Raw genomic sequence first — 16,050 nt, 5'->3', positions numbered from 1 at the left:
AACTACCTGAAAGGAGGTTCCAAAGAGGATGGATCTAGACTGTTCTCAGTGGTACCAGATGATAGAACAAGGAGTACTGGTCTTAAGTTGCAGTGGGGGAGGTTTAGGTTGAATATTAGGAAAAACTTTTTCACTAGGGAGGTGGTGGAATCTCCTTCCTTAGAGATTTTTAAGGTCAGGCTTGACAAAGCCCTGGCTGAGATGGTTTAGTGGGGAATTGGTCATGGTTTGAGCAGGGGGTTGGACTAGATGACCTCCTGAGGTCCCTTCCAACCCTGATATTCTATGATTCTATTATTCTATTACTGTAATTTTGATCCCCAGGAAATCTAGTCTTCATTTGAACTATTCCTGAAAGTGGGCTTCAGGATACAGAGGCACCAAGCAACAGGAGTTCTCTTTCTTGAAAACAGATTTAAAAATTAAGGGCTAGTTTGAGACCTAATTTCTAGCTTTATAGAAGGAGCAGGAACAGCCCTGGGAAGGAATTGTAAATCAGGGAGTTACAGTTCTTTCTCTTGTCCCCCCTTGCTCCAGAGAGAAAGTTCCATACTGCAGCCATTCATTTTCTGCTTTTCTGACCAGTATCTTAGGGGAGGAGAATAGATCCAAGGCCATGGGGAGATCAGAAACCCTATGGAGCTTTCTCTCTCCTCTGTTTTCAGAGAACTAATCCGGGCAGGCTGTGCACTAGGGCAGAGTCTGGGGCATATGTCTTCATATTCCAGCATAGCTACCTAAGGGCGAATGACAGTCTTACAGTCAGTGTTTGTTGATTGTAGTGAACTGGTGATGGAGTAGCTGAACCGACTGGAAATTATATCAAGAAATTTCCATAGTTATGAGCAATGTTGCTGATTTTTTTTTCCTTCTTCATGTGTTTAGGGTATGAAATCCATAGAGATGATTGTTTCCCAAAAATCTGAAGAAATGAAATTAATGCTGGCTCAGCACAACAGTGAAAATAGCTCTGAGGAAGAAATCCAGGTATTTCTTGGCATCCATACTGATTCTTTCATTAGGGGAATTGGGATTTCAACTAACTGAATGATGTAGGTTAATCCTAAACAGGCGCATAGCTCCTACAGGATTTCTGGCTTCTCAATCGTTACATGGCCTATCATTTGCCCATCATTTATTCTCAGAGCAAGAATCTTGATTAAAAAGTGCTGGCCAATAGCTTCACATTCACGGTATTAATGAGATGTCTGGTTACATTTAGAAAAATTAACAAATACATCATACAAAGTGCAGAGTGTAGGAAAATAAGCCCCACCTGGGATCTGATTCTTCTCTGCCTTGTACCCTAGAGTCATTTATACCTATGCTGAATGAAACAGGACCTGGACCTCACTCCAGGGCCTTCAATGCCATTTCAACAGGATAATGGACCATAAAACTGGCCTAAAAGGCTAACTGTGGGGTCTCCCGGCATGAGGAAAACGACGAGTGGTGTAGCCTGTTCTCTTAGTCCCATACCTTATTGACAGTTCAGGCTAGGGTGCTGCTCCTTGGGAGCCATGGTTAACCAGTGTAACTTTGAGCCAGCTCAAGACTGCTCAAGATGTGCAGGGGACCAAATTGGCCCCCAAGATAGCCCTAGGATCAGATCAGGGAACTACAGATATAATATAAAACACTTTAGTTGCCATCTCCCTACAATTCTGAGTCAAATTGCAACTCGACCAGACTTCAGAATTGGGGCTATTATAGCAACATCCCTGGTACATGATGTCTCGATGATGTTCCATTAGTTTGGATGTACTTTGTTACTGCTACCAAGGCACAAATAGGCTCTGGCAGCAGACTGGTGACCTTCCTTGGCTATTGGATTACAGCTTTGTTTATATAAAATGAAAGATGCCTTTGGGTTGCCAACCTGTATGTGTGCCTTATGTAACAAAGATCAGGTCTCTCCCCAGCTCACTGCTCTTTAGGGCTGGAGCTGGGTGAATAATTTGAAGTAAATAATTTATTTAATTTATTTAGCCCTTTTCTGTTTGTAAATTATCTGGAAACAGACTTGGATTTTTATGAATTTCTTTGTTACTCTGAATTATTCAATGACTGGTTTAATAATTATTCCTCAAAGTGGGCTTCAGGATCCACAAACCACAAGAAACAGGAGTGATCTTTCTTGAAAACAGATTAACACATTCAGGGCTAGTTTGAAACCTAACTTCTAGCCTTATAAAAGGGGCAGGACCAGCCCTGAGAAGAAATTGTGACTCAATGAGTTACAGTTCTTTCTCTTGTTCCCCTTCAGTCAACAGGGAAAGTACCTTACTGTAGCCACTAATTTACTGCTCTGACAGCCTATAGCTTGTTCACAGACGTCTTTCCCTGACTTTTAGTTTGCATATTAATTATTTGTGCTGTGTGATTGGTTACTTTAGTCACATACTATTATTTCTACTTCCTAACTTAGACGACTCCTAGTTTTCTAGATTGTAGTGCAAAAGCTTCCAAGAGAAAATTATATGAATACATATTTGAAGGAATAGTCACAAAACTATCTAGCTACATTTCTTTATGCACAAAACTTTGAATGTGTGAATTCTTTTGGAAAGGGAATACACAAGGTTGTTTTCTGAGCCATCAGAGCAAGTTTGACAATTTGGTTCAAATGGATGGTAACAAGTACATTATCAGCAGTACATCTAAGTCTGTTCAGCACTGCATATTCATTGTTGAGTTAAAAGCTTTCTTCTTTATTGTTACCTCTAACCTTTAAGTACACAGACTAATTCGGAAAACCAGGTCATATGCTCTCCTTAGCATAACATTTGAATGTGTTTTATAAAATTAATGAAGTAAATAAATTTAATTATTATTATTAATAATATTAATTACAATAATACCTAGCTCTTATATATGATGTACCTATATACTTACCTCTTATGTATGTGAATGACACCAAAAAAATGGAAGCAGTTCAAAGATGAGGGACAAGAATGATTTAGTGGTATGGAAAAACTTTCGTATAAGAAGAGAATGAAAAGATGAACTGTTAACTCTATGGAGGAAGTAGGTAAGAAGGAATATGATACAAATGAATGGTATAGAGTAGTTAGGTAGGGAATTTCTATTCATTTTCTCATAATACTAGAACAAGTATAGATTCAATTAAACTGAAAGGGAGCAAATGTAAAACCAATAAAAAGAAAAGCTTTTTTCACACAATGCAGGCATATGTGGAATTCATTGGCATAAGATACCATTGAAGCCAAAGACTTAGCAGGATTCAAGAAAGGAATGGACATGTATATGGATAACAAGAATTTATAGCGTTACAATACTCAGGATTAACCAAAAAAAATTGCAAATGTTATAAAAACCCTCTTGCTTCGGAACATAAGCCAAAGTGTAAGTAATGAGGAAGAAAATTTCCCTGTGGGCAGATTATCCTAGAAATGCTTATGGAGGGATTCCAGAATATTCTTCTAAAGCAGCTGGTACTGGCCACTCTCAGAGACAAGACAGACTAATCATGAGGGTTGATGTGGGGTCTAGTCCCAGTTTATGTAATCTCTCAGTGGGGTATGAATCCTCATTGTAAACAGAAGATAGGAGTCTAGAATTCACAATCTCCTGCCTCCCAGCACAGGGCATTTCCACTAAGCCAAAAGACAGTCTAATGAGGGAAATTCAGCAGGGAGGAGATAAGCGTTTCCCTCCTTTTTTCCTCCATTTTGTCTATGTTCTGTCTGGAATTTGTGCTGTATGAAATTTTGAAGTAAGACACCAGGGGGTGTATGTGCTGTACTAAAAGCAAGCTGTGCTATGCAAACTTGAGAGAGGAATTTGTGATTTTTGCCAGCTTTTGACTTGGCAAAATCTGAATAGATTTACATGAGACTAGCAAAAAGTACCTCCCTTGCCCCAGGTTTATCCCCCTGCTTGATTTTGAAGTCCCACATAAAACATGGAGTCTTTAGAGTGCTTCAAGAGTTTTTAGAATTGAAAGTGCCATGCAGATTTAACATAGATGTCACTGTTCCTCCTGTTGAAGTACTGTGTGGGATTCATTCTGCTCAAGATGAATTCAGTGGAAACAGGTGCAGTCTCTATACAATGAACATGATTTTTAAAGTATGTTTTCCTTGAAATATGTACCTTTCCCCTGATATTCACAATATTGCCTATACTTAGAATGGGAATTATTACGTGAAACTTAATTATATCTGGTGATAAATGCACAACTTTTAGTGGTGCCACTTTATATATTTTTCTTGAATCTGAAATATTAAGACCATCACATAGAGCACCCTTCTCTGAATTCTTAATAGTTGATTATTTTACTTCCTGCTGCAGGTGGCTGTAGGGGGCAATGAAGGATAGACACATATTTCAGGAATTTGTAAGGTAAACAACTGTCACACTAGCAAACAGTGGATTCTTATTTCTCTGCAAACAATTATTGGCTGAAATATCAAGCTGGCCATCCATTGCTACAAAACACCCATTTCCATGTATGTTAATTTCCCCTATTTTCACTTTAACTCTTTTTTTAAGAGAAGATTATAATTTTTTCCAGACTCAAAACAATTTAGGTAGCAATTGAGAGTGTATGCCTTTTTCTGCTTGAAATATATTTATTCATCATCGTTTTAGTTAAGTCTAGTTCCATTCAAGTGTGATAGCATTCTACATCTTCTAATTTCATAGAGAGCCACACTGTTCCCAGTTACCTAAAAAACACACAAGACGTCAAACATCTACATTTGGAAACATATGTTCCATTTTGCTATTTTCAGGAGGAAAGGCATTAAGGAATTAGTTCAGATGTTTGCCAGTGTCCTTAACTAACGCAGATGCAAGTCTTTGGCTAATGAGCACAAAATGTTAGTAGGTAGAGGAATATTTATTTTCTGTAAGCTGTCATTAGGGATTCATTGCAGAAGCACTGATAATATTGTGAGTGTTTGGTATTCATAGAGTAGTTCAGCGCACCTCTGCAGACATTAGGCATTTGCCATCTGCAGTGATTTTTTGCAATTAGAATAGTGTTACTTACATATCCCCAATTTATTATGGAAGACTAATTCAACACAGTTCCTTTATGCCACCTGTGAGGCTCTTGACAAGTAAATATACTACAAAGTGAAAACAGTAGGAAGATTGTAGCCCTTGTTCTGCTATCACCTCACTTAGCATTTTTCATTTTCTTGGCATGTTGAGTAATGGCAGGTCCAGTGTAATAACAGGCAGGGTCATCTTTCTGTCACCATTCTTGGAACTGTCATTTCAGGTACGAAGAAACTGATGTCTGATAGAAAGTACATCTGGCACTACCCAGTATGTTCTCTCCAGAACTGCCATGTGGGTTCTGTTATCTATATCAGAAATAGTATTGTCTCCATTTTTACAGATGAATGCAGAGAGAGGGAGAATAAGTGACTTATATAAGATCACAGAAGAAGATGGTGGCAGATCTAGGAGCTGAACATGGCTTGTTTGTTTGTTGTTTGGGGTCAAATGAAACAATTAGTTCAGACTGAAACATAACTTTGAAATTTTGTTTCATTTCTGATCATTTTTAACATTTTAATAAAAAAATTAAAGGAAATTTCAAAACAAAACGTAGTTCTGAATCAGAAAGTTTAAACATTTCATCACAGAACTATTGACATACTGACAATTTTTTTTTTTAATTTTTATTTTAGGGTTTGGGGGGTTTTGACTGAAACAATAAGGCAAAATAAACATGAATTCACAAACTGTTTTGGTGGCACATTTTTCACCAAAAAAAAATTTCTATTGAAAAACTCTAGTCTGGAACCCAGTCTCTGACAGTGGCCAGTACTAGAAGCTTCAGAGGAAGATTCAAGAACCTACATAATGGACATTGGCAACCCTAACCTAACTGAACTTTGCTTTTGTGCGTTTGGGTTATTCTTGTTATTCCTTTAAAGCAGATGGGTTTTTTCCCCAAGACATCTAACAAACCCATTGGTTCAATTCACATTTCCATTCACTTTAATGCTTTCCCCCACATTTTCATGGGGTCCAGACTGGCAGCTTGGGATACCTACAAAGTTATACTGTAATACTGAAAAGAAATAAATTGTTTCAGTTAATTGTGTTGCTTATCAAAAGAGAAAATATCTAGTAAGTGCCATCTTACAGATATTTCTCTGAGGCCCATACTACACAGCAATGCCCCATTTAGTACATTAGTGCCAAAAGCCCCTACTGAGCTCATCCATGACAATGTGAAATTCTCATTGCAGTACCTGCCATATACACTCTGATAAATACAATGCTAAAATCTTATTGACTTAGGGCTTGATCCTACAAGCGCTCAGCGTTCTGGCCCAGGCCAGAAAAAGGTGTAAGTTTGTCTTTACTGGGAACACTCACACACTTAAAGTTAAACACAATGTAGCAACTAACATGTTCAAAGTTAAGCATTTGCTTAAATGTTTGTTGAATTGGGGCTCAGCACCTTTTAGGACTGAGTAACAAAATGGTGCCATCTTTTCTACTGTCTTTAGGGTAGCATAATCAGATGCAGATACCCAAGATCTGGTGCAAATCTATTTTGCTGCCAAAGGTACAACCTGAGGCTTTAAATTTTGGGAGAGCTTTTTGCACTACTGACTGAATCAACCAGTAAGATTACATACTTATGATGGATTTAAAGGGTGACACCACAACTTCTTTCATGGTAAGAACTGGCTATAAGCCTCAGTTGTGGAGTATGGATCTGGACTGGGATCTGAGTCTAAACTTTCCCAGGATTTGTGTTTGTTTCCACCATTCCATTTGAGCCCACCTCCACTAATAACAAGCCCAAACTAAATGAACATTGAGACATTGAATGCCAGGGAGATACTTTCAAACATTTGTATGAGGTGATGAGTGTTAAAGGTACAGATAAACTAGCTACAACACATGAGATTTCTGTCATCTTGGAAGACCTATCAAGACCTTCAGGTAGAGAAGTATGGATTCATACAGCTTGGAGTTTTTCTCTACAAGGTGGCATCTATGTAAAAATGAAATCTATCTGATGACATTTTATTCTAGAAAGTGCTATCTATCCAGAGTAAATGAACCATTTCTTTGTAATCTATTTAGTTCATCTTGAAGACATGAAAGTACATCTTGTAAATGATATTACTGAAAACATCTTATTATGTTGGAACTTTTGCATTCCCTCTTGATTGTATCTGATATGAATTCCAATGTGTCCCATTTCTTGAGAATTAAGATATCTGTTTGCCATTTATAGCCTGTTATTATCAGCAGCTTTCCTGATGACTTCTTCAGAAAGGAGCATGATGTAAATTACTAATGGAACTGAGAAGTGAACATTTCAGGGAATGCTAGATTTGTTTTATTCAGGAATACAACAAAATATTTCTGAAAAGGTTTTGACTGCTGTAATTAATTTGACTAAATCCACAGAAGGTGCACTCAAACCAATGTCACGTAGGTAGATCCTCTAAATATTCCTAGTTCAGCTCAACATTCTGAAAGTACATAGGGTATGAAATATTTCTCATTGGAACAGATTGTGCACTGATGATCTTTGAGGACTGCACAAGGAGCTCTCACCTTGCACCCATTGTGGTGCACCCCTGGGCACAGTTTAGCCCCTGTCCAATTCCAGCTGGTTGTTGGCTGTGAACTTCTACAAATACCAAAGCCACAGAAAATACCAAAGTTGCATTAGTTTGATATAATTGACTGACTGCTAAGCACAGTGAATATCTAACTTTTGCAAATGCACCTTTTCTTCCCATCTTGACTGTTACACTACCCTCATCACCCATACCATTTATCTCTTGATTCAGGTCTTGTTTACTGTCTAAATCATAGATGGTGAGCTCTTGGGGGCAGGAACTATCTTTGTGTTATTTGTGTGTATAGCTGGTAGTAAAATAGGGTTCCAATACCTGTTTGGGATGCTTAGACATTACTACAGTAGAGGTAGTAATAATGATAATAATAATAATCAAAAATAATTTAAACATATTTATAAAAGGGGGGAAAGAAGCTCTCCAGCTGTGCTATGCTTTATTAGTGACTGAACAACACAGTGCAGTCTAAGGAATCAGCACTGTCTTGAGTATGGGTCTGTGAAGAGAATGACCACCTGAGAGGGAGCTGCAGGAGTGACTATGCATGAGAAATTCCTCCCTCGACATCCCAGCATACAGAGGAAGTGCACATTCTCCAGCATTCCATTGAAAGGCACAGCATGCTTGTACTAGCATGTCTGTCCAGCTTGAATGGGATGGTACAGATGGGGACTGGGCCATGATAGTGGGGTGATTTGCATCCACAATATGCTAGGGGTTATGCGGAGACTGATTGTAACTGGCTCTTGAGTGGCAGGTAAAAGAGGGAATGAAACTTTGGGCCATAAAGAGTGACTGGAGTTCACACAATGCCATTTTATTGCAGACTGGTGATGTCCTGAGGCAATGCTAGTTTAAATGGCTCATCTCCAATCATTCTATCATTTTCAGCATGAAATGAAGTGATATTATATTATCTAAAAATTAACATTTTCTAAACAGGAAAATAAATAGGAATAATACAAGATTCAGCAAAAAGATACTGTGATACACAATGAGCCAAGAACTGAGCCTTAAAGTACAAAACTGCCATGAGAACGTGAGAAAATGGTGTAAGAATTTTCTTGTACAGCAAGAGCAGGATTATATAAAGTGAGATACTTAGCTGTTGGATTCAAATGCTGAATAACAATTTCCATCTTGTGCTCAAGAAGAGAATCTCTCTGATATTTAGCAACCAAGAAGATAAAGTGGATCCAATGCTCCATAGGGCAATTGGGTAACATCTGTATTTCCCAAAGGATTTCCAAAATTAATGATAGAATTCCATATGCTTTAATTTAACCTCCTTCTTTCCTCCTTCCCCTTTTTTTTGTCACAGGAGACTTCTTATCTACTTGAGTGTATTCATAAATTGAATATGTCTACAGCAATGGAGTTCCAAGAAATGAAAGGCAGAATAACGCAGCTGCAAAACCACATGCTTAATTTCACAGGCCAGTTCCTCAATATGGAGGGAAGAGATGATTCTCTGATGTATTCTCTAAACTTACAGGTCTGTATTGTTTAGCAATGTATGCTTGAAGAATTTGACAAACATTTTTGCAATATAATGTTAACCCCTTTTCCAGCTTGGAAGATATTTAAATTCCACACTGACAGTGCAAAATTTATTACTGATTTTGTAAATGTAAATTGTGGTTTACCTTGTATCCTGTCATTGTCCAGCTATATGAAAGGAGGACAGGAGACATTTGGTAAGGTTTTAAGGCCACAACTTTATTATTAGATGTCTGGGACTACCCAGCAGATAAAAGTCTACAGTGCAGTAACCCCATGTTCGTTCAATAACTTCTCAGGACACTTCTAGTAGCTCCTCCTCTTTTTCCATCCAGGACCCCCAGCCAATCCATTGCTGGGACCTTAACATCCACCCCCCACTCATAGGAGTCTAAGATGGGCTATAAGATAGATGAGTTGGTTGCCTGCCATACCAGTCATAGGAACCCCAAATCTCCCTCCCCCCAGTTCCATTCCTTTAACCAACACCTCCTTTTTAAGTTCTTTACCAAGCCATTTATCCAGTCACTGTATCCCTTTCCTGTGGAGTACCCGTACTTGACATCTGCCCCACACTTACATAATGATTTGTGACATACAACATAACTCCCTTCATGCCACATGTCAACAAAGTCCTCTCTAAACCCACTGTGGGGAGGGCGAATAAACCCCAACTCCACCTAGGCCAATCTGCTGGTAAGGGAAAAATTCCTTCCCAGCCCCCCTAAAAGGGGTGGGGAGCACAATGCCCACAACAGGTCTAGACTAAACCTGGTATTTCACCACCTAAAGGGGAGGGAGCGTGGATGCTACCTCAGCTTGCTCCATGCGAAAGAGGTCTTCACCATATGGGCTACCCCTTTTAAACTCTCCCCCCAGCCATAAATCACTGTTCTCTTCATTCAGCCACCCAGACAAATTCCCACCCACCCCACCCCCCACCCGTTCAAAGGAGCAATGTGGTCATTGCCTTATCCTGTACCACACCGTTACAGAGAGCTGACAATTGCTAACCCAAAGTTACAATAATAATTTAAGAATCTGTAACTAACAGACACAGCAGGGAATTCCCATTGACTTCAATGGGGCCAGGATTTTACCCCTAAGTCTCATCTCATACTAGTGTATTCAGAAATAACTCCCCTGAAGTAAATAGAATTATATGAGTGAGAGGAGAATCAGGTCCTTTGTCTTTTCTAACTTTGATATTTTCCCCCGAGTGTAATCCAAGTAATGGAGCATGCTCAGGAAACATTTTCTATTTGTTCTATTCTCTGATCACATTGATTGGAATGGTAAATTCGCCTACTCTCACACTTTTTGCCTTTGCTCAGGCTTGTCTTTCCAGCAGGTTGTCTTTGTTTTCACCCTGTGTGGACGCCATTATACAATCTCAGAATTATAGAAATGTAGGACTGGAAGGGATCTTAAGAGGTCATCTAGTCCAGCGCCCTGTGCTGATGCATGACGAAAAACACCTAGACTATCCCTGATGAGTGTTTGTCCACCCTGTTCTTAAAAACCTCCAGTGAGAGGGAGTCCACAACCTCCTTTGATATTTCAGTGCTTAACTATCCTTCTAGTTAGAAAGTTTTTCTTAATATCTAATCTTATATGTTATATGTATTTATTTATCTACATGTTAATGCTATTATGCTATAATTGGGGTGTTTCGGTTTATTTGAGACCATGACTCTAATTTAAATAATAAAAGGTCATATTTTTCTAGTTTTTGTAAAGACCCCTGTGGCGGTGTATATGTAACCCATACACCTTCTGGGTGTGGGGGGAGGTGTGATGGTCTGTCCCATCTAGTGACACCAAGACCACTTAGAGAGAGAGAGAGATAAAATGAGTCTGCTCTATGGCCTTAGCTAACAGCCAGTTGGCTTTTAGCTCATGCGGTAGAGGCTCATGCACTAAGCTCCAAAGGCCCCAGGTACAATCCCACTTACCGATGACCAGGGTCTTTCGGCATTACATATGCACACCCCATCTCGTGTTGGGGTGGACAGTGGGTGTACTGTCTACCAGACTGTCTTGGACCTCACCATGATGAAGTTCAAGGGTCAGAGTCAAAGCAGAGGCCCTTGGGTTCTGGTCTTCATAGACTAATGGCCGGAGTCAACACAGTGACCCTTGAGTTCAGGGCAGCATGGCTAGTGATCAGAGTCAATACTGCAGCCTCTGAGTTCAGGGCAGCATAGCCCAGTGGCCAGAGTTAATATAGCAGCCCTTACATATAAGGCAGTGTGGCCTAATGTCCAATACCCAAGGGGCCACCACTGGGGGGGGGGGTGGCCTAGGTAGAGCTCCCGGTCTCCACCCAACTCCACACAACTCCACCAGGCCCCAACCCAGGGCCCTGACAGTGGTCATCCATTGAGTCAGCAGGGAATCCCACTGAAACACACTGACCTCACACCAGTGGGAGATACCACTTGCTCACCCTCCCTGGGTCACTTCCTACTGCACTTCTTGAAGCTGGAGTCCATGGGGCATCAGGGTCTCTGTGCTCCTCAATGCAGGTAATTCCCTGGGACTCTGTTGGCCACAGAACTCCAGTCTGGATCTCTGGCTCCCATAGGCAAGGGCTGTGACAGCTCCTTAGCTGGACCCTGTACCAAAGGTCCTTTCTCTCCATCAGTCAGCCCTGACTATATATGCTAGTATAAAAGGCTCCTCCCTTTTATACTAGCATAGCACTTGGATCATGCCCAGTATGGTCTGAGGGATGGAACTTCCTCCACCCATACTGTGGGGTTAACCCCTTCCGGCCTGGTGAGGAGTATGTACACCCCATGATAACTTCATTGTACTAACAAACATCTGATATAGAGAACAATTATAGCATAACTGCATTTACCACCAAAAATGCAGAGACAATTGTACTGGGATATCATGTCTGTGACTTGAATTGCTGCAACATTGTGTCTCAACTGCACAGTTAATTGTAATATGATTTTCCAGGTGGCTACTGTTACAGATGAGCCAAAATAAGAACTTTGAATAAAAAATCCTTTGAATTGTGTGGAATTCAGAATTCAACTCCCCGATTCAAACCAGGTTGGATCCAACACCTGAACTGGCTACTTGTATAGTGCTGGCTTGAATGTGTCTGAAATCTCAAAAGCATGACTGATCTCATGAGACTTCCTCCATTTTTTGTTAAAAACTCACAAGGAGATCTCAGATTTTGGTAATTCAAGTCCAGAGCTGAACCTCAGACCTCTAGCTTAATTCTAGTCTGGATCTAAACACGGCATATTGGGTGAAATCTTGGTCCCAGTGAAGTCAATGGCAAAAATTCCATTGATTTCAATAAAAGAAAAGGAGTACTTGTGGCACCTTAGAGACTAACAAATTTATTTGAGCATAAGCTTTCGTGAGCTACAGCTCACTTCATCGGATGCATTTGATAGAAAATACAGTGGGGAGATTTATATACACACACACAGAACATGAAACAATGAGTTTTATCATACTCACTGTAAGGAGAGTGATCACTTAAGATGAGCTATTACCAGCAGGAAGGGCGGGGGAAGGAGGAAAACCTTTTGTGGTGATAATCAAGGTGGGCCATTTCCAGCAGTTAACAAGAACATCTGAGGAACAGTGGGGGGTGGGGTGGGGGGAGAAATAGCATGGGGAAATAGTTTTACTTTATGTAATGACTCATCCACTCCCAGTCTCTATTCAAGCCTAAGTTAATTGTATCCAGTTTGCAAATGAATTTCAATTCAGCAGTCTCTCTTTGGAGTCTGTTTCTGACGTTTTTTTGTTGAAGGATAGCCACTCTCAGGTCTGTAATCCTGTGACCGGAGAGATTGAAGTGTTCTCCGACTGGTTTTTGAATGTTATAATTCTTGACATCTGATTTGTGTCCATTTATTCTTTTACGTAGAGACATTTGGCTGCCTATTAGATGTCAGTATTGTTCCAATGCTATTACAGTTGCTTTCCTTATGATATAAGAAAGCTGCACCTTACAAGAGTACCTTAGAGATATATAACCTTTACAAGAACTTTCTGTATGATTGGGAATGCTTAATCCAATGGATTTTTCCTTACCTATAACTTTTAAAATATTGCTTAAGTTTTTTTTTCTTTAACTCTTGCAGAATCTTTCTGAGTCTAAGATGAATGTTATGGAAAAACAATTTAACAATGCCACTGAGGCTTTGAACAGCCTTCAAAACCGCCTTGAAGAGGTTAGCTTGTTAATTTTTCAGAAATAAAATATCATTTGCAACAGACAATAACTTCCTCTACCCAATGATTTATTTGTAACATTGCTATTTAGGAGTGGAGTGTGGGGCAGGAATATATACTAAAGTCTCAACACAGCAACTGTCATCAAATATTTATGTATGCAGTGTTGTTGTAGCCATGTTCCAGGATATTAGAGAGAAGGAGGTGGGTGAGGTAATATCTTTTATTGGACCAACTTCTGTTGGTGAAAGAGACAAACTTTTGAGGTTACGCAGAGCTCTTCTTCAGGTCTGGGAAACTTAATCAGAGTGTCACAGCTAAATACAAAGTGGAACAGATTGTTTAGCATAAGTAGTTAATACATATTCTAAGGGACCATTCAAGATGAAGTGACCAATTAATACCACTCCAGTTATAGTGAGGAAAGTAAGATTTGGACCCTGGGGTGTTACCAGAACATAAATATTCGTTAATAATAATACTTAGATATATTTTAGCGGTTATATGTTTTTTGTCTATGGATGAGGAATTATAACTTTAATTAAATCTATATGTATTTCTGATCAATATTTCCTTAAGAAAGAACCCCAAACTATACTACTAATAGCCTAGGACACTGAAACTTGAGGATATGTCTACAGTGAAGAAAAAAAAAAAAAACCCTGTGGCATTGATTCAGAGCCTGGGTCAAATGACTTGGGCTTGCAGGGCTCTTGCTATGGGACTAAAAACAGTAGTAGACATTCCGGCTCTGGCTGGAGCCCTGGCACTTAAACCCAGTGAAGGAGAGAGCCTCAGCTACAGACCAAGCGGGAATGTCTACACTGCTATTTTTAGCCCCATACTGAAAGCCCTGCAAGCCAAAGGCATATGACCAAGGTCTAAGTTTCAAAGCCACGGGTTGTTTTCTTTTTCTTTTTTTTTCCCCTTGCAGTACAAATGTACCCTCAAGCTTCAGGGGCCTGGACTATTAGCAGTATAGGTTTGGATATGCATGATTTTGACCTAGCAAAAGAATGTGACTACTTGCATGAAAACTTTCAAATGAAATGGCATGGATTCTGAACCCGAGGAAAGAAAATACCATTTCTCTCTATCCAGTCCTAGCCAGTCTTTTCTTAGAATACACTGGGGATATGTTCAAAGATGCTGTTATGCAAAACGCAGGGTAATACTGAGCTCTGTCTGTGACTGAACACAAGGCAGCAATTCAGTGAAATGCTTCTGTGGATGTCATAAAGCACAAAAGCCCAATTCAAGTAGAGCAGCTGAATCTCTGGGCTGAAATTGTAGCCCTTGTGTTCTGCCTAGGATGGGGGCTTGTTTTTCCAATATACTGCAGCACCATAGTGTTTCAAATTTTGGATGCCAAGAGAAGGAAATGTGGATATTGTGAATGGATACTCATGACAGAGGCAGAGGATATAGAAATAAATACTGGATATTCAGGTGGCGATTTATTTTGGGTAGGGAAATTGCTCACACACACACACAGTTCCCTGTTCCCGGTACTTCACATTATGAAAGGAAGACAAACCTATAGGGACATTTCATCATGATGGACAGTGGCTAAGTAGCCTGTACTCCCCCCCCATGTTCCAGCCATTTTACTTTCTGTAAAATGTCCACATGAGTGATGGTATACATAGAAAAGGAGCTGTTTCCCTAGAACAAAGCAACATGTTCCCCTGGACAAATAGCATGTGCTAAGCAGAAAATGATAGTAAAGTTAAAGTTGCTTAAAGCTCTTGCTGAGTACTCTGTCCTACTGTCGGAAGAGTCAGAGTATGCAGCTGTGCGATGAATAGCAATGACTTGGCCGGCCTGGCCTGGCTGACGGAGGTATGAGAAGGGACTAATTTCAGATTAGTAATTACTAAGATCTGGTCTACACTATGGAGTTAGGTCGACGAAAGGCATCTTACATAGACCTAACTATGGAAATGTCTACACTAAAATTTTGCGCCTGCCGATGTAACTGCTCCACTGCACCGACTTAATAACTCCACCTCCACGAGCAGTGTAGAGTCAAGGTTGATGTCATTATGTTGATGCAGTGTCAGTGTAGATACTGTTACGTTGACTGTTACTGGCTTTCGGGAGCTATCCCACAGGGCCCCACACTGACAATACAATCAAGACAAGCACTCCTGGTGAGACCACACACTGCCAACACATGGAGCAAAGAGTAGAAAAAGCTCTTCAGCCAACATAGCACTTTCTACAGGTGGGTTTAGGTTGGTATAATTGTGTCACTCATCAGTGTGAGTGATGTAATTATATCGATATGCCTTGGTAGTGTAGACCAGACCTTACAGTGCTTTAGCTAAATACAACATGGAGCAGATCAGTGCTGTATATGCACAGAAAATATACAATCCTTGCCCTGAAGGGATTAGAATGTCTAGACACACACAGATGAAATCTAGGGGATGTGGATACAACATAAAGCCAATGAGTAAGGTAAAGAATTAACACAACTCTGTTAGTTCCATGGATTGTAGTTTATTTTTTCATTGGAGTTGGGAAGGGAGTAGGAAAAGGACAGAAGGGGAAGAAGAATAGTCACAGCTTGTTTCCAGAGTATTTATCATTAGCAGACCAAGCTTTGCAGAATTAACTTGTTCTGAGGATGAGGTACGTGAGTGAATTGTTGGCTCAGATTCTGTTCCCTTAAGTTGTTAAGTTTACATAACACATATGGAGAGGGGGAGTTTCTTGATACAAAAACAATCGATTAAATAGACCC

General features: G+C 39.9%; 1 protein-coding gene across 1 annotated transcript in view; it reads left to right on the top strand.

The window, feature by feature from the left end:
- Positions 1-920: 920 nt before the first annotated feature.
- LOC122459790 overlaps positions 921-16,050 on the top strand; it is a 29,887-nt gene continuing 14,757 nt past the window's right edge. Inside the window, exons 1-3 of the mRNA XM_043512975.1 lie at positions 921-987; positions 8,911-9,084; positions 13,211-13,300. Coding sequence (XP_043368910.1) covers positions 931-987; positions 8,911-9,084; positions 13,211-13,300 — 321 coding nt within the window. The 5' untranslated portion in view covers positions 921-930. The remainder of the gene's footprint in view (positions 988-8,910; positions 9,085-13,210; positions 13,301-16,050) is intronic.

This window comes from Dermochelys coriacea, chromosome 4 (genome assembly GCF_009764565.3).
Source record: "Dermochelys coriacea isolate rDerCor1 chromosome 4, rDerCor1.pri.v4, whole genome shotgun sequence".
Taxonomy (NCBI): Eukaryota; Metazoa; Chordata; order Testudines; family Dermochelyidae; genus Dermochelys; species Dermochelys coriacea.
Note: the sequence above shows the minus strand (reverse complement) of the source record. Positions and strands in the feature narration are given on the sequence as shown.